This window comes from Vanessa tameamea, chromosome 7, assembly GCF_037043105.1.
Source record: "Vanessa tameamea isolate UH-Manoa-2023 chromosome 7, ilVanTame1 primary haplotype, whole genome shotgun sequence".
In the NCBI taxonomy this organism is placed as follows: domain Eukaryota; kingdom Metazoa; phylum Arthropoda; class Insecta; order Lepidoptera; family Nymphalidae; genus Vanessa; species Vanessa tameamea.
Window position 1 is genome coordinate 3,650,868 of NC_087315.1, and position 20,320 is coordinate 3,671,187.

The 20,320-nt window shown below is 32.5% G+C and overlaps 2 protein-coding genes across 6 annotated transcripts in view; one reads left to right on the forward strand and one right to left on the reverse strand.

Annotated features, from left to right (window-relative positions):
• Nucleotides 1–20,320, forward strand: part of LOC113401172 (large ribosomal subunit protein eL24) — a 424,188-nt gene that overhangs the window by 131,981 nt on the left and 271,887 nt on the right. The window lies entirely within an intron of this gene.
• The window catches only part of LOC113404400 (EGFR adapter protein-like), a 120,113-nt gene continuing 100,366 nt past the window's right edge, over nt 574–20,320 (reverse strand). For 4 of the 5 annotated variants that reach the window (XM_026645277.2, XM_026645276.2, XM_026645279.2 and 1 more), the window contains 7 exons: nt 20,193–20,273; nt 5,357–5,442; nt 4,293–4,559; nt 3,778–3,930; nt 2,917–3,064; nt 2,130–2,297; nt 574–1,928 (listed from right to left, as the gene is read on the reverse strand). In XM_026645277.2, coding sequence (XP_026501062.2) covers nt 1,734–1,928; nt 2,130–2,297; nt 2,917–3,064; nt 3,778–3,930; nt 4,293–4,559; nt 5,357–5,442; nt 20,193–20,273 — 1,098 coding nt within the window. In that variant the 3' untranslated portion in view covers nt 574–1,733. The remainder of the gene's footprint in view (nt 1,929–2,129; nt 2,298–2,916; nt 3,065–3,777; nt 3,931–4,292; nt 4,560–5,356; nt 5,443–20,192; nt 20,274–20,320) is intronic. The other variant, XM_026645278.2, reaches the window with a different exon arrangement.

The following is a 20,320-nucleotide window of genomic DNA, read 5'->3' on the forward strand; positions in this document are numbered from 1 at the left end:
ATCTAATGGCACTTAGATAATTTAGAAGTTTGTAAAGCCTTGAATACTATTCGAATTGAAAAACATCAACAGGCTAATTCTAATGATAAATGTATCTTCATTTACAAACACGTTTTTCATACTAAGGCAGTGTAATGTTTAAATGACATCACAATATTAGCCCGTTACTAATAAACATTTTCAACTAATAAAGCTTAAAGAAGCGAAATCTCTTAATTTACACGAAACAATTATATACGGTTTTGATATAAAATTAAATTTTGTTTCATCAATGAAGTTACGAAATTATTATTGGAGACTCGTTGAAGATTTGGCTATCATTGTGTTGTCAATCTCACTTGACAATATAGCCAATTGAAGGCTACTTCGTGTAGGTATTTCTCATAAAACCTTTTACCAAAATCCTTATTCCACACAATATATTTTATTAAATCCCAACAATTACATATTTTAGAATACGTCAATAAATGCACCAAACATCACATAAAACATTATTAGCGATTCAATTACTTTACTCAAATGTCACACTATTTTATTCGTAGAAATACACAATTTTTCTTGTCTTTCATAATCTCTTTATTAATTTAATTTTCTGTCGCTCTGCAACATCTTGTAAAGTGTGACAATACAAATTCATATAATAACATTTCATATTGTGAATAAAACTTCATCGAAAATATAATTTTGATTTCGAATGAAAAATGATTTTACGACTAGATATACCTAAAATAAAATTAAATGCACAACAAAGAAATCATATTCTTGCGCAATTCCTCCGTTTAAACTATAAATTATGACACAAAACGCTATACTTACAAATCCATATACACATTTATTTATTGTACAATAATTTTTACACGCCCTAAGTAAATATTTATCACATTAGTTTATTATAAAAACTATCTTAGCAAACAGTAACTAGACAACGTACAATAATTTAGTGACTTCGCAAAGACTAATTAATTTTGATATAGGTACCTTCGAATGATATACAATTTAAAACAAACTTACTTTATAATCCAGCGTTCGAATACATTCTGGGCCTCATTCCATTTTATTAGATGTAAATTAAATTAGCCGTCTCTATTTCGCTTAATAAACACGAAAGAGACAGCGCAATTAGTTCGTTTCATCGGGAGGACAATCAGAATTTTATTATGATTTACTTTTGTGTAACATAATTGTCATCGTGGTTATAATCGTTTACAGATTCCAATATTAGTTTCTAAACTTATAACAGTATTGCAAGCAAAGTCAGTTCTAAGAGCACACCTAAAATACGACGAATATATTAAATTGTTGTCACACTTGATTTTCATATCGTTCGATTAGATTTCACCATTACATATATATTTTTAACGTATTTAATATGATAAGATGCACTCTCTAATAATTTCTATAAAAACGTGTATGGGTCAACTTTTACTCCTTGTGGTGCTTAGACAAGATCTCATCAAAGTATGTCTGTAGTGATATAGAATGCTGTTAATATAGTTGACAGTCTAAACATTATTTAATAGAATTGTTTACTGTTCGTCAAAAAAAAGTAATATGTATGTTATGTATATTGTACTGATGATGGCTTATTAAGAAATTCGACACAAAATTGTTATATTATACCACACATAATGACGAGTTGAACAATGTCACTGGACGAATCTAATATATTCGCAACTGTCTAACTCGGCACGCGTAGGGTAGGCATCTACCGACGAGTAAACTGGCGAGCGGCCTCAGACATCGAGCTGGGCGCGGTATCCGTTGTGCGGGGCGGACGCGCGAGGGGGCGCGAGGCGCTCGAGCGGCTCCAGGTCGGCGCGGGGGCGGGCGGGCGCGCGTGGCAGCCGCAGCGGCACCGGCAGCAGCTCCGGCATCACGCTGTGGTGCGTCACTAATGCCGACAGCGAGCTGAACTCCTTCGTGAAGCCCTGCGGGACAATATTTCGTCCTGATGTTTATCTCATACCGAATTAGGAAATCAAATGACTATTTCTTCAAGTAAACTCTGTTTAATGAGATATTATAATATTATTCAGATGTTTAACCACCATACTAAAGTACAAATTAGACTTTAAGATAACGTGCTTGCATTAAAATAGATTACCATAATATTGTGATGTGAGTTGTACCTTAATCTTATATCCTTTAGGCGTCCGCAGTATGAGGTAGTGGGCTATCCCCAGCGGCGCGAAGTCTCGTGGCACACGCAAAGACAGCGCGAGACAGCCGGTCTGCGTCGTGCTGCCGCGCACGAGAAACGCACCGGGAGATTGCGCGCCGAGAACCTCCAACGCGATCTAGAAATTAAATGTGCATTATTATCGACTTAACTTTTGTGTATATAGTTGAATCTTTATTATCTATAAGAATAAACTTTTTTTGTGTGTAGTAAAAACTAATGTTTTTTTTTTTTGTTACATTCATCAAAACTTTTTAAACACTTCATGTTTCGTCAATTTTACCTTCAAAATCTTATTGCAGTAATTTTTAAATCGTCATGATAGAGTATTTAATGAAAATAAATCTACCGCTATAGAATATTGATGTACATTTATTGCCGAATTAGTCACAAAGAACTACTTAGTATTTTTACTAAGCTTATAAAAGTAAAAAATATAGTAACAGCCTGCCGGCTGGGCCTGCCTTCTCTGTGAGGAGAATCTTTAGAAATTAGGCAAATGCAGGTATTCTCACGATTTTTTCCTCGAGCAGGAGCATATGCTTACCTTTATCTGAGCCCGCAATCATCGGTTAAAATGCACGCGATAAAATGCACCTAACCTGAGCTAACCTAACCATTGGACTTAATCGTATCCTATCTTGAGCTTGAACCAAGCTTGTACTCCACTTTATACAGATTTCGCTTGATAGGTCAAACAGTCACTTGACTTTAATACTGCTGACAGTTCCCAGTACCTCTCTCGGTATGCCCTGCTGAAACCAGGGCGCGTGTCGGAGCTCCGGTTCTAAAGGACGCGCGTTGTTATTACCAGACGCGCGCGACGCACCACACGACGATTCACCCGAAGATGATGACGTCGCACCGCTACCCGTACTCGGCCTACTGAAAGCGGAACATATAAATTCGATTTGATTTCATGTATAGATCAAAATGTTAGGCTACTGAGGATGAAAGGCAAATGAACCAAGAAGTAATCGGTAATAGAGTGTTGTAGTTGGTGAATGAATATAATTTACAATAGAACTGTGTGCAGAATTGTACCAATCTACATAACTAATAAATATTGCAGAGATTTAAATGAAAATAGCAAAGTTATGAAGTCATTATAGTTTCATATATACATATGTAAATAAATGATTTAAAAGGGATACTGTCACTAAAAAGTGATTTTGTTATTTAAATCTTAACAAAATTTTATTAGTGTTCTGAATATTGGTACATTTCTGCTCAACAAGGTCCAATTAGTAGGGAGTGAAACTTCAACAGGACCTCTGATTATTATAATAGAATAATCTAAATGATTAAGAAGCTTTATGCAAAGGCATGAACTTCATTTATATAATATTACAAATGAAAAAAAAAACAACTGAAGACAAAATTTTACATTACATTTAGGAATATATTTTGCAAATTAAATTAATGAAAAAGATAAATATTGTTAGTTTAGGATTCTACGATGTGTTGTAATATTGCAAAATGTATTGATCTTAAAATTGAAATGACTGTTTGATATGAAATGTTATTGTTTATTTATTCGTTGAATTAAAAATAATTTACTATCGTGTCAAGAAGTAACAAATTAGACGACAGTTTACCCATTACTAATATTATTGCATTTTCTAAAATCAGCGTCGAGATCGCAGGGCAAAGTGTCGAGGCGCGCGCGGTTACTCTCACGGGTGCGTGCCTCCGCCTCGGACGCTTCGTTAATGTACCCTCCATTGAGACAGAGTGGAACATTTGTAGGGCTGAAAAATGATAGGTATATAAAATTAGGAATATTAAATGAATAATTTGTCAGTGATTTTACATAAAACAAGCAAATCGTTATTCTGTGAGACGCGCCGCATCCAGTATTATTTTATTATAATATATATTGATTCAATACCTGTGTTTCCTCATTTATTGACAAAGATTAATTAAAAATATTATATTATATAATAAAACTGCGTGTAATTTAGTGATGATATATATATGAGAATATTATGGTGTGGCCACATAATTTGTCGTGATAGAAATATTAAGGTTTTTCGTTATACACAACACGCAGTAAGGGTTTGTTTCTCATCAATGCTATCAACAATGGATACTTGATCTAGTTCTTACTCACGTAGTAGGAGTATCTGTGACGAGAGGTGTGGCGTCGTCGTCTGAGGGCTGCAACAAGGCGCCACTGAGACCGAGCGCTAATCTTTTCATCAGCGGTGGTCTCTCCATCCTCTCCAATCGTTCCCCCAGTCGTCGGTAGCAGCTCAGCTCGGTGGGTGAGTTCCAATCCTCGGAAGAACTCGGACTTGCTTCGCTCGCTTCGCTGGGTTCGCTGGCTTCGCACGCGTCTAGCTTCGAACCGCCCATAATGTCGCATTGTGTTGGAGACCTGTAATGTTTATAGATTTACTTTAAGACTTCGTTACTTTAATTCGGTATATGCCTATGATAAATTTATATACTGCTATAATTTTATCTATAACATTCTTATCAGAATTATATTTCAATGTTATAAAAAATGAAATAGAGCGCTAGTCAAGTCAATGTATTTATTATAATGTAAACTTATATTGCGTGATACATTATTTTAATAATTACCGACTAATACATTATAAATCGGTATATACAAAACTTTGTCGTCAACTCTCGAAAGTCAAAATCGAAATGATAGAAAGATAAACTTTAACTTAACTACTATAAGTAGCTTGTTAAGGGTAAGGAATACAACATTATTTAACAGCGTATATGGTTATCATATAAATATTTTAATGTTGCATTTTGATTACGAATTTATGTCATAATATTATCCCATTAAACATTTGTCTCGTATTATGTTTTGTAAATATAGTGTATTTATGTAAATCGCGCGTTCTTCCTGATTTAAAATGATTAATGTTTATGAACATTTGTAGCACCAGAGGAACCGCCAGATAATGTGTTGTCAGTTTTAAGGTTATTTGTTTATCCGTTTATAATAAATACTTTTTAATATAAATAAAAATTTTGTTTGTCTAAAACGAAACATGTACATATATAAATTTTACGCGTACATTATAAGTATATTGGATATTCGAGGTTAAAGAAACTGGATTGTTAATTTTGAATTAAGAACGGAACGTATTGCTTCTAGCGATTGGTGCGTTCGGTGTCAATATTGCCTGCTTATATTATTAAGACGTAACCTACCTATCCAAGCAGTGCGGGTAGTGGTGCGTCAGACCAGGGAGAGTGTCAGGAGCGCGCGTGCACGCACCACCGCTTAGCTCTTTGCTCTGGAAGAAATAACATTACAACCCGTTAGGAAAGCATAAAGCGACTACGAGTATATCATTAATGTATTTATTATATTATCTATTCTACTAATGGAAATGCGAAAATAATTTCGTCTATCTCTCTGTTCGTCTTTCATAGCTAAACTATTAAACTGAATGTGATAAAGTTTGGTGTAAAGCAATCTTGTACCCCAAGGATGAACTTAGGACATAACCTAACCTAACAACTGATAACCATCCCCTAGACCGTGAAATAAGCCGCGAATGACAGTTATTTTTATATAAATGAATATAAAATTTGTTTTATTTAGTTTCTGTACTGGTTGTAATGGAATAAAATATACAAAATATTTGCTACTAAATCACGTAAAACAGCTAAACAGAATTAAATCAAATTTGGAATAGAAATAGCTTATATAGATACGCAGATTTAACATAAATATAACACTTGCTCCTCCCTTCACGTATGCGAAGTTGCTAAACTAGTGATATGTAAAGACAACATAAATAAACAATAATAAACATAAATAAACCGTTTCGAACACCTTTTCGAAATGTTTCTTAATCTCTGCCTAAGTCCGCAGGAAGAAATCGCTCGCGGGAAAACTAATTATATATGTATAAATATATTATTTATACATAAAACAAATTACTATTGAATCATGAAGGAAACATAATAAACTTCTAATATATACCTGAATAACTTCTTCATGAACGTGTTGATTAAATAACGTTATTATTGTATAACGTTAACTTATATATTCACACGTAGGCACTTACAAATTATATAACGTTATTTAACTTTAGTATTCACACATAAGCAATTACTAAAATGTTTATCAATTATATCTTAACAAGAATCTAATTATTAAAAAGGGTTTCTATAGAGATTTTACATAATTATAACAAATAGTACTTGTTAAAGTTGCACTATAATAAAAATATCAATATAAATTAACTATATCTAATATATACTATATGTATTATGAAGGAGGAACAAAATTTTTTTTTTTTACTGTTTGCTGATTATCTATTTCTTTTTTCTGTTTTTTACTTTGCTTAATTACCACAACTACAGTTGACGGTAGGGCTTTGAGCTAGCAATAAGCAATATCTTCTGGATAGGTACCACCAACTCACAAGATATTCTACCACCAAACAGCAGTACCCAGTATTTTTGTGTTCCGGGCTAAAGGATGAATGAGCCAGTATAACTACAGGCACATGGGACATAAAATCTTAGTTTCCAAGGTTGGTGGCACATTGGCGATGTAAGGAATGGTTAAAATTTCTAACAGCGCCATCTTCTATGGGCGGCAGTGACCACTTACCATCAGGTGGTCCCATTTGCGGCGCCTACTTATATCATAGAAAAAAATAGTCACCTTTTTACGTTAATTTTATATTGTTATCTTAGTATGATGTCTAAACCTATAGTTAAGATTTTGAACATTTAAATGTTAAGAAAATTAAGTTACAGAGAGGAATCCGAATACGGATATAGCTTACAAGCAGGAAAGTATGCGGCAAATGTCATAAAACTGCCATATTAATTGTAAATAGACCAAAATTACTCGAACGCTAGTATAAATATTTTTAATTCTTGTAATAAGGTAAGTAACACACACAGATAATAAAATAGTTTCTAACACATTACAATAAGGTTCATATTACGATGACATTTTAAAAATACATTTACGGAAACGTAATTTATAACAGCGCTTCCTGTCGTAAACTCGTAAACGTTTCGGTATGCAAGCATCTTAGTACTTAGGGAATATTCGTATCTCACATTTATTTTCAAGCGTTTTCAAGGAAAATTTTACCATTTCTCTGTAATTTTCTAGTCTTATTTTTAAAACTATTATCTACCTAACTGAGTTTCAGTACCTGTTATTATCTGCAAAGTGCAATCTATTTCGTATGTTTAAACCAAAAATAGCTTTATTTCTACCTAAGACGTATTATATTGGCTGTTTATATGTTGCTTTTAAAATTAAATGCTATTTATGTGAATGACAAAAATATAGATATTAATAGATCTTTTATCAAAGTGTACTGAAGTAGTCCTCAGACAACTTATAATTCAATTACAATGAACTATATAAAGTTAAGCAAAGTTAAGTTTAAAAATATATATATGTATATGATCCATTTCAAACTTTATAGCTACAGCTTAATAAAACAATGACGAATATAGAAAATCATAACATGTTATTAAGGCTTTAAGTTGTGCAGCGAATGTTTAGTTTAACAAGGTATCTCTTTTCTTAATTAATATGACATTTCAAAGAAGAATTCTTAATATTGTTAAATAATTAATTAAACAACATTAATAAACAAAGCCTTTGATTACTACTAAGAAAACGCTTAACAACAATAATATACGTAATACGTGACAAAAAGAGCAAGTTCGTTCTAGTAAAGAGTTATCGTAAATTTGTATTTATATATTGCTTAATTAATCGACGCAAGTCCGTCGTCCCCAACACTGGTTTTAAGCAGAGCCGGGCTATAAATCAGTCTCCGGCGCATTCCGGCACCGGAATGTGAACCGGCGACCTATCCCCAAACAATATCACTGAATCAATGACAGTCCAGCACTTTGTAAAATATTTGCCAAGGAACTTCAACCTTATAACAATGAACTTAGAATTGATCCTTTTTTTTTACATAATTGTAAAAGTATGTCATGATGCTGTTGTATTTATTATCGTAGGGCTTTATCGAAATCCAATTTAATGAACAAGAGTTTATAGTTGTGTCGGCAAATTATATTGCTTATTGTTCGTAAATTAAGGGCTTAAGTAAGTTTGTTGGATTATTTTATTCTGTTGCTGGGCGATTCCAATACATGTGATCGAAACGAACATAACCTTTAATAACAATGGAATATGAACTAAAATCGCCTGATTGTAAGATACCTAATTCTGGTAAGCGGATGTGTCGTCGCGTGACAGAATTCATTTAAAATAATATCCGGCGATGCAGACAAATCGTCGGGTTTTGTTTTTATTTTTTCCCAAGTATTTTTACAAAACACAAACCTATTAAATACTTTCACAAGCTGGTCGGTGAGTGCCGGTTTTACGAGAACATATGAATTCATATTGGGATTGGGATGTTATTTTATAACAAAGACATTTTTATTAAAATCCCTATTAAAATCTGTCGATAAGCGTCCGTCTTTTGGAATGTTGGATTTTAATCTAAGATTACCGAAGAAATATTATAATTTTGGGCACTAGGAGGCATTCTATCGGCACTTTGATAAATTAATATCATCTTAATGCTTGATGTCTAGAAACAACTACTAATTGCATCTTATAATTTAAATTGTAAACCTAATTTTATTTTTGTCTTCGCATTATTGTATTTTCTGAATATTGGCAAAATTGTCGAGTAGCCGACGGCGACTCATCAATCACGTCGAAGCAAAAACTAATCGGCCAGTACCGCTTCGGGCACATCACCCCGAAAAAACGTAAAGCTATCCTGCATCGGTTCATTAAATATCCTGCCTTCTTTTGGTGCGGTAACGAAATTCTAAAATATTCTATAATAAATACAGAAAAAAAACTGTAAGTATAAGCTGTTATTGAAATATTTTTGTATTCGATTATATTAAAATTAACAAGAAAGTATTGCTGTATACGTGTGTTTATTTTATATTGATTACTTTACTTTTATATATTACATTTTGTTATTCGTGTAACAATTTCAATAACTACTAAAAAAAATAAAAATAGTCATCTTTAATTGCTTACAAATATGTCTATTTCGTGTCGGTCCGTTTAATCGCTTAATTCTTCAAACCCGATTGGTTTTGATGTGTTTTTAAACATTTTTTAGATTATCTCGGAAAGTTTTAACACACGATGTATACTTTAAATTATTTAAATAATTTAAAGTACAGATAATTAACAAATCATTATAAGAAACTATTAAGATTAATGAGTTTCTCATAGATCCCTAGAGGCCTATACTTAAGTTATGAATCTTAAGTACTATATATAATAGTATAGTAAAAAATACTTAAATCAACGGACAACGTGCTTAACTAAACTACATAAGTAAACCCAATTTAAAACCTCCTAAACTAACTCCTAAACTAAAACACACGTAGTTGAGGATAGCAACAATTATAACGGAGTATCCTTTTAAATTAATTTAGGATAATATAATTTAAAAAAAAAACATAGACAATAAAGCAAGCTAACAAATTATGTACAATGTATTCCGGTTGCTGGGATGAGCTCTCAACCCCAGGGGATAGAGACAATGCATATGGAATGTAACCATTCAGTGCAATTTAAATTCGCTGAATTAAAGAGATACGAATATGGTTATTCGTTTGTTTGAAAAATAATCCGATAATCATTTGTAAAACATATTTGAATTGGAAAAATATTTCGAAAGTTTATCATAAATTATTTAGGCTATAATATTTACATAATCAGCCTGTAAATTTCCCACTGCTGGGCTAAGGCCTCCTCTCCCGTTGAGGAGAAGGTATGGAGCATATTCCACCACGCTGCTCCAATGCGGGTTGGTGGAATACACATGTGGCAGAATTTCGTTGAAATTAGACACATGCAGGTTTCCTCACGATGTTTTCCTTCACCGCCGAGCACGAGATGAATTATAAACAAATTAAGCACATGTAAATTCAGTGGTGCCTGCCTGGGTTTGAACCCGAAATCATCGGTTAAGATGCACGCGTTCTAACCACTGGGCCATCTCGGCTCAGTGGTTAGAACGCGTTAATATTTACGTAATGATAAAATACAATGAAAACCGAATAAATGGCCCACTTATGAATAAACTGCTAACGAAATTAAATTTGACACATATGTATCCACCAAACTCAATTTTATTGTTTTTTTTTTTTTCGTTATGTTGGTAGATGGACGTGCAAATGGGCCATAGACACGGGCACAGTAAGAAAAATTAACCATTCCTTACATCGCCATTGCTCTGCCAACCTTGCGAACTAAGATCTTATGTCCGTTGAGCCTGTAGTTGCACTGTATAAGCATTGCTGTTTGGTGTTGGAATATCTGATAAGTCGGTGACATTTATCCAGCTCAGCTTGCACAAAGCCCTACCGTATAGTAGCGATAGCAATCTATATATATATATATAATAATCTATAAAACTGTTAAGCGACGAAAAGATTTTATCTAAAGGTAAGAAATTCCGATCTATACCGTTTAAATTTGTCATAGCTTACGTAATATAATAGTAAAACCGTGTGCTAATACAGACAAAATCAATAGACGTTGCGTGTAAATTATCGGTAAATTCAGTTGGAGGACGAACTAGGAGTTGAAAAACAACCCTGACAATATTTTAAGCACTACATTGAGCAGATATTAGAAGATATTTATTACCGTTGCGTGTCAAATGATGATTTTTATTATATTTGAAAAGACAGCGAACTATTTTTGATGTGAATTCGTAAGTACAGTGTATCATGATAATTATGTATAACTTTTATTTTTTAAATTAATTAAGAAGGATCATGTTAAAAAACATTAATATACAAAACATATTATAAGGACAGCATTATACAGATTTTATAATAGCTTAAAATAATAACTCGATTGACTTTCATACATGACGTATGATAAATAAAAAATGAGTAACTACTCCGTTTTTATGCCAGTTTGCCAAATCATAAATTATTATAAGAGTTCTTGAATACAATATATTTTATTCTAGTTTTAAATATCACATTTAGTTTCAAAATATTATCGACTTAATTCCCTTCAAATCCATCACAAGCAATTACCTACATAACAATACATTATAAATGAAAAGATTCCATCAATATCAATACACCCCAACAATTAAATAGGGTATCGACTTGAAAGCATACTTCACCCCCGTAAGAAATCATTTAGTCTGCAATTACAGCACCCTGCTGACGTCGTGACGAGCCATCAACATCAGGCACGTTTTCTATCAGCAACGAACGGAGATTTCCATTTTCCTAAATGTTCGGGATCGACTCGAGTGATCAAGGCACGCGGTTGTAGAAAGTGGCATACGGTACAAGTTATAAGATGATAGATCTTTTTTTTATGGCATAGGTTCGCGGACGAGCAAATAGACCACCTAATGGTAAGTGGTCATAACCGCCTATTGACATTGGCGCTGTAAGAATTATTAACTATTCCTTACATAGCCAATGCGCCAACAGCCTTGGGAATTAAGATGTTATGTCCCATGTGCCTGTAGTTACACTGGCTCTCTCCCCCTTCACACCGAAACACAACAATACAGAGTACTGTTGTTTGGCGATAGAATATCTGATGAGTGGGGGATACCTTCCCAGGCGGACTTGGACAAAGCCCCTACCACTAGGTAAATCTAGAGCTATAAATTGATGATGTACGAATAAGACATATTTAATATAATGTTGAAGTTTTTGTTCGTTTAAATTCATTTATCTAGGCTTAAATAGCCCAATAACAGAAGACCGTAATAATATATAGTATCACAGTAGGTTTACGGAGATGACGCATAAATATTTTGATACTGACTTTAATTTTGCACACAAAAATTAATATAATATTTTAAAGTATGCGTTGTGACTCATCAATATAGTGATGTAATTAGGAAAAAATTGTTATATGATGATTTAAGAAAGAAAATAACGATTAATAACTTCTTAAAATATTGAAGAGATTATTATTTTTTCAAATAAATTAAATTTAAAAGCGATTTTACTTCGCTTAACTATAAATACCAATTTAGGACTTTTTATTGTATATTGTACGTGTTCAAACACAATTATCAAAATTACATAATCTATACTTGACATTTACGTATAACAAAAAAATTAATACTTGACGTTACTCTGAGTGTTACATCAATGCCTCGTGGTACTCTACTTTGAAACCAGTTTTATCCAGTCATTACAATGCGTGGGCGTTGAACATAAAGATAATTTTTAATAGTCGATTATTAAATCGATTCCACGAGACAAGATGTAGAAGGTGAAAGGTGACAGCCGATTATACGCCTGTCAGTTTATTTAATCACGCGTGTTAAAACAAGTCTCTGTAATCAGATACCTTCCAACGAATCAAGTTAAGCCATATTTTATTTTATTCGAACTGTTTGTTTTCAATGGTATTCTGATCTTAAACCAATCATATTGACAATTTCAATAACCGTTGTTCAAAAATTTGACAAAAAATAGTAAAAAAGAATAGAGTATTTAATTATTATTACTGAAGGATCAAAATTAGCCTCTATTGGAGTGACTAATTTAGTGAGTTAATGCTTGATAATATTATGAGCGATATCGCAGCAAACACTGCTGAAAAGAACCCTTCTACCATTTCTACTATATACTCGAAGGCTTTGTGCAAGTTCGTCTGGGAAATGACCACCCACTCATCAGATATTCTATAACCAAACACAAATATTTATTGTTATTGCATTCCGGTTTGAATAATTATAGAAATATTTAAGAAGAAACGGCAACACATTTTAAGCCAGAACTCATTGTGAATAATGAACAAAATTTAACCGCTTCTACTTGTAACTTGAGACAAAACATGTTTTCGGGTGAATAACGCTGGCCCGGATAGCGGAGGGTATTTATCGCGCGATAGTTCTTTTGTTCAATGCCTCTCGACACGAAACCTTTAGGGCTCCCTGTCATGAATCCGACATTTTGACCTCTAGACACGCGAGTAAAAATTAATGAAAATGCAAATAGTACAATTTAATAATTTCAAATTTTAAAGGTATATTAATAGTTCGTATTAAATATATAACTATAATATAACTTCCAAGATGGATTTATTATTCTGGCGTCGGTAGTTAAGACCGAGTTTCATAATCTATAGAAAAACTAACTGACCGCCCCGACTTCGCCAGGGTGGAATAAAAAATTCGCAATTACCGATTCCCACCCACTTTAATACACACAAAAAAAAAACATCAAAATCGGTTCAACCGTTTAGGAGTAGTTTAATTATATGGACATACATAACGTCAGCGCCTTATATTACCAGAACAACTTTTATTTTTTTATTTTATAATATTTGACTCTGACTAAATTAAAAACAATTGATTAAAAACTTGTTCAGGAAGTTCATAATAATAATGTAGAAAGTTCTCCCTTACTTCATCGTTAATTTAACTTAAATTAAAAACGAGTTACTCGATTATCGTGTAATTTAACAGAAAATTAAATCCTTTCAAAATTTTGTTTCTCGTGAAGTTGTTAAAATGATAAATTTCTCGATGTATTTTTAGAAGGTAATCGGTAAAAAGGTAAAACACAACATTTAAAAATTACCAACTTGTAGAAAACCACATGCGCTTAAGACTACCACATCCTGTTGATGTGAAACACTTTTATTATTCGATATTGTTAAACATGGTTTTAATGTTTTTAACCTCTAGTTTTTAAGTTTTTTTTTTTTATTAATATTTAATCTGGTTTCACTAACGTTATTTTTAGAGGAGTTACGGTTATCATTAAGGAGCAGACGCATCTTTCGTCCGACGAATCAGTCGGCAAAGTGATTTAGATTTTTAGAATTCGTCAATAAATAACGTAAGTAAAGACGGATTAAATAATAATAATAATATTTTGACAACCCAAAGTAGAATATCACGACGAATTAGATTTCATATTCTTCACTTTAACAAACCTTCGGAAAGTAATCACCAGCTCTTTCATTAATCTCCATGTGTCTTTTTTTTATATTATGATTAAATTAAATTTTACTACAAAACAAGGATTGAGAACTTTGAGAAGCAGCGACATGTGATTTTTAACGTTTTTTTTTATATTAACTTCAAAAGTACATACATAAACGTAGACAAATATAGGAAAACGTTTTTGAATAAATTATATTGCCATAAATTTTCATTCATGACACTTTCAGTAGATTTGGGCATATGTATTAGTTTGACACAAAATTAAATAAAAAAAGGGGATCAAATATTACAATGACGATTGAATTGTCTCCTGGGATCTTCAAATTATAAGCACGATGGTACATATACATTTACAAAGTTTCAATTTGATCCGACGAGCAATAAGAAATACGACGAAGTTCTCATTAGTTGGCTTACATATGGTGCCTATTAATGTAGCTACATATAATCATACATTTATGTCACGAATAACAAAAGCGTGTAAAAATATTATTTTGGTTATCTTTAACATAAACCTAATATTATTTTATTTTATTTATAAAATGTGAATAAAGTGCATTGAAACATTTCCAAATTCCTGGTAATTACGTCATACGGTTTAAGATCGCTTCGCGCGAAAATATGTATAATATACGTATAACATATGTTCGCATTCATCCTCTTTCTCTTTCTTGCTTTTGAAATTTGTTATTGCGTCTCATTTAATTCAGGTTATTAGATATATCGCACATAAAGTTGCAAATGATTTTAAAGGAAACAAGTTCATATTTGTTTATTTCTGAATTCGTGTTCTATTTTTAATATAATTAAAATTTAATCAAGCTCATATATTTAAGTCGTATATAAAAAAAAATCTCATCGATTTTTATTTTAGTCTTAAAGAAGTCTGCTGAGGAGAAGAAAGCTGTGACAAATGTTTATGCCATTTTTTTAAACGTTTCTGTGTCTTACCTATCTCATTGTCATATTGCTTAAATCTCTTTGGATTCACATGAAAAAAAAAATTTAGGATTCCAGGTTAACACATTGACCTGTTTATCTGATGAATAATAAAAGTAGCAATTGTTAAGTATTCACTACGTATAATATATAGTATAAATCCGTGGCGCTGGCTGGATATTTCGTTTTCTAATATAAGTTCTTATTATGCTTATAACAAATGGTTTTCAGTATACTTTTGTAGCCTGATGTGCGTATAGGACTTTTGACGAGCCCGTCAAACAAAAATATAAATTACACTGGTTTTCTCACCCTTCAAGCTGGAACACATCAATATTAAGTATGTGTTCCAGTTGACAATACAACTTTGCTCTCAATATTGGTGGTGCATTGGCGATCTGAGAAATGGTTGAAATTTCTTGCAACGGCAATGTAAATGATTGGAGACACCACCCATATTCTTCTTACCACCAGGGTTTGTCCACCTTATCACGATCATGTAAGTTTTATATATTATGGATAAACTGATTGTTAGTGGCCTGGGCGCTGGTATTAATACATAATAATGGGCAAAAATATGTATTTTAAATTGTTGTATATATTAGTAGTTGTCGCCCGCGGCTTCGCTCACGTTTTAGGAATTGGTTGTCATGTGTTAGGCAAAAAAAGAAGCCTATATCCTTCCTTGCAGTTTAAGTTTTAATTTTTTTCACTGGTTTGGTAGTAAAAGAGTGATAGACAGACAGACAGACAGACAGACAGACAGACAGACAGACAGATAGACAGACAGACAGAGTTACTTTCACATTTATAATATTAGTATATATAGTTGTTGATATAGAATATATTTCAATACGTAGTCTTCCTTCCTTCCTACTCTTTAAATCTTCTCTCATTCATACACTTCATAAATAATAAATGATATTAATAGTATATAAGATGAAACTTAAAAATAGTGACAATTTATTAACCAACCTCACGTAAAATACCATGAATGAATACTTTAGTGGCTTTAAACCTGTCCGACGGCTCCTCGTGGAGCCGGTAGCCCATACACGGATTAGTAAATTTTAAAGCCTGTTTCGATTCAACAATTTGTATTTTATATCGGAAATAGTGTATAAGGCTATAAAAAAAAAACTTATAAATTATAAGCAAATAGTTGCCAGTAGTAACTTAAACAGTTATCATATTAATACTTTTTTTTTAACCTTTAACGAGGTGTAGCTTATTTTTTTTTTTTAATATATTCGATAAGTCCCTTAGATATTATATTAATAATTTGATGATACAATGTAAAAATAAATTATTATTATTTTTAACATGAAAGATAACATTGTTACAAAACATCCAGTAACCCAGGCAAGCCTGTCTTACGGGTAACGACTACATTATATTCACAATATCTAGTAGGATAGTAACTGGTCACCACTGCTATAGACAAAGCGCCGTATGAAATTATAGCCATTTCTTGCATTACCAATGGATCGACCTTGGGAGCTAAGATGTTATGTCACTTGTAACTGTATTACACTGGCTCACTCACCCTTCAAACCAGAACACAACAGTATTGAATACTGTTGATTGGCGGTAGAATATATGATCAGTCGGTACTCAAACGGGTTTGCACAAAGCCCTATCATAAAAACAATGATTTATTATTATTATACAGAGGAAAGTTTTCAACTCAAAAAACTATCAAACCAATAGATAAACATATTGCTGATATTATATTTTATTTATTAACATTGTTTCAGAACAAACAAAATCCATATGACATGTTTATATGTTGTATATTATATTCATCTGCCGTTAGTACGGTGAAGTAATTTGTAGTTATAAAACAAAGTCTTTCGCTCTGAATGTCTAGCTTTCTATCTGATCACCATAATGCATGAACTACAAAATTTTCTTTTTACTAATACAGATTCAGTCTTGAAATTATGACAGGTTGATTCTTGAGGAAGGTTTAAGTGGATTGTTCATTCAGATTTTGTGTAAAACGGCTAAAATATGACGACGATTGTCGGAGATGTCAGAAAAATACATACCGACAAAACAAATTGAATTTTAAACGTTATACCCTTATTAAAACGCGTTGTTCTCCTTGTTCATGACTTATATATAGAGATTTATATCTGCATAAATTGACCAACGACTTTGATACAGATGACTATTATACAAAAACCGTAAAAATAATATCTGGCAATAAGAGTCGAAACGAATCAATGCTATAAATCTATCGAACATAAATTACACGATTTGTTGTTGTATATAATTGTTATACAACAATATTGTATAACGGATATTGTGACCATTTGAATAAACGTAAATTGCATCATGAGTAGAATCTTATTTACTAGTATAAACAAGATTAAAGAGCTTTGATCTCTTTGGTAGTACTATGAAAAGAAGACCAAGTTTTGAGTTCCTGGGTTCGAGCTCTAAGTTAGATTAGTTATATGTATTTAAGTGTGTTTACAATTACGTGCCTCGGAAAACCATTAAAGCCATTGGTCCTGCGCCTGATCCCTTTCCGATCATATCCGATTTGCCTTCCTATCATATAATAAGAGTGCACTTATGTTTATGCACAATCGTCTTGTCACAACAATAAGTCCTGGGGCTGTCACTCGTCACTTTTAACAAAAGACCATGACTTAAATTTGTCAAGAGGCTGTGTAATCTTGTTCCAAGAACATTAACTTCACAAATTTATATTCAATTTAATAAACGAAGTAAAGTATTTAGTATATTTTAATTGCTTACAAAAAATACCGTTACGTTTGAATTTCTATCTTATTTACATATTAATTGTATTTAAAATTTATAGCCTTCAGAATAAAATTTATTTTAAAACGCATAACCATGATCTAGTTGTAATAAAAATAGCTATTTTCGTTTCATTTAAGTATCCAACAAGATTTACCTACGTCAATATCAAAATGTATTTTATTCGAATGGAACTTGCTACTACTAATTCCGAATGTAAAAACTTGGTAGTAACAAATAAGGATATTATTCCTAATGTTTTATTATGATTTGTTTAAATTGTACATTTTAATTTGGGCCGTAAAAAAACAGCTTCAGTTTTTACAAAAGCTGGTGAAATAATGGACCATTTAATGGTACTTATAGTACTAGACACTAGGTCTATGAGCGTAGGGGCGCGTTGATGTTGATGTTTTAACCAATTTTGATCTAGGTCGAGCCATTGTCAATGGAAAAGCTCATTGCATAGGATATATTGTTAGTGGTATTTAAACGAGAGTAGAAAGAAGAGCAAATCGTTACAAAATGAGCGATTCTCGTGAACATTTGTGTCGTACGAACGTTACCGTTGTGTCGTGGTTTAGTTCGGTTTTCTATTGATGTATGTTTAATTTATTTTCTGTACTGTATTGCATTAAAATCCTGTAAATTTCCCACTGCTGGGCTAAGGCCTCTTCTGCTTTTTGAGGAGAAGGTTTGGAGCATATTCCACCACGCTGCTCCAATGCGGGTTGGTGGATACACATGTGGCAGAATTTCGTTGAAATTAGACACATGCAGGTATCCTCACGATGTTTTCCTTCACCGCCGAGCACGAGATTAATTATAAACACAAATTAAGCATATGAAAATTCAGTTATGCTTGCCTGGGTTTGAACCCGCAGTCATCGGTTAAGATACACGCGTTCTAACCCCTGGGCCATCTCGGCTCTCGGCTATAATGTATATTCAATGTTATTTTTTAATAAATTTCATACCTGATTTCTAAGAATATTTAAAAACACATATACACAAATAATCTGATGACACGGCCAAATGGGATCTAATATGTTAAGCTCAATTATTTAACTGTAATTATGTTGGATTACTAATCTTCCAAATTGAAACAAAATGTATCGCTCTGCTAATGGTCTGACTGAGACCAGCCCGCTTAAAGTTATCCCGCCAGTATAATCAAATATTTGCCCATGATTCGATATTTGAATAAATACTGGGTATGGCCGAAAATATTACAAACACGCCTTACACACATGAACTGAATCAGCAAATCTGAAATATGCCAAACTACATATTTAAAACTATAGTATTTACATATTTTTTGTCGTAAAATAAAGCCCACTAAATCTTATCGTCCTTAAATCATTCGTAAAAGAAAATAAAACAACACCATTATATCCTAAACAAAGGCACAGATTGAATAATATTGCTATAATAAATCTTATACCTACAATATAATCAAATAAGCCAATTCACTATACAAGTCGGAAGCTACTATTAGATCTCACTAATAACCTCACTGACCTCCATCACTCACACTATATCATCATTAGGGATCGTAATTCTCTAAAAATACACGGTGTGTCTTGAAAATAATAAGGCTCTTCCTTGTTATAAAACAGTTATTATGTAACGCGATTCGTTAGAATTAACAATGTTGTTATTGATCTATAATAACATTTATTAGTGCTGGTAATAATTCTATCATTAGTTATTCTGTATGATTTTATTTTTATGCAATTTAATTTTTTATATCATTTTCTTTTGTATTGAAATTGCTCATACTTGAAAGAATGATTTATATCAAGGATTGGTCAATTTATTTCTAGTTGCTAGTTTTTGAAACTGCAGATAACAAGGCCCTTATTTCAATGAAAAGATATATTGTTTTTTTTTTATTCTAAAGAATTATGCTCTTCTTAATTTTTACTTTGGTGGTTGATGGTGGTGTTTTTTTATGATATAAGTAGGCGGACGAGAAAATGGGCCACTTGATGGTAAGTGTTCACCGCCGCCCATAGACAATGGCACTGTAAGAAATCTAAACCATCACTACATCGCTAATGCGCCACCAACCTTGGGAACTAAGATGTTTTGTCCCTTGTGTCTGTAGTTACACTGACTCACTCTCCCTTCAAACTGGAACACAGCAATACTGAGTACTGCTTTTTGGCGGGCTTACCGTATTCTACATCTACCTATTGAAATACTATTTGCACACTACATGTCCAAACAAAGCATGTATAGATTCGTTCAACATAATAATAAAAATAGATTTCTCGTTATCTCAGTTTATCCTACCTGATATTCCAATACTATAATTTTATTGATAATTATATTTTTTTGTAACTCACCCAGAGCGGTGCGGAGGGTTGTAGCTGCGACGCGAACGCCATTCGGAACGCATCTCCCACCAGTGCGTTCAATTCCTCCGCCTGCAAACAATTTAAGAAAATCTAAATTAAGGCCTTTTAAATATATA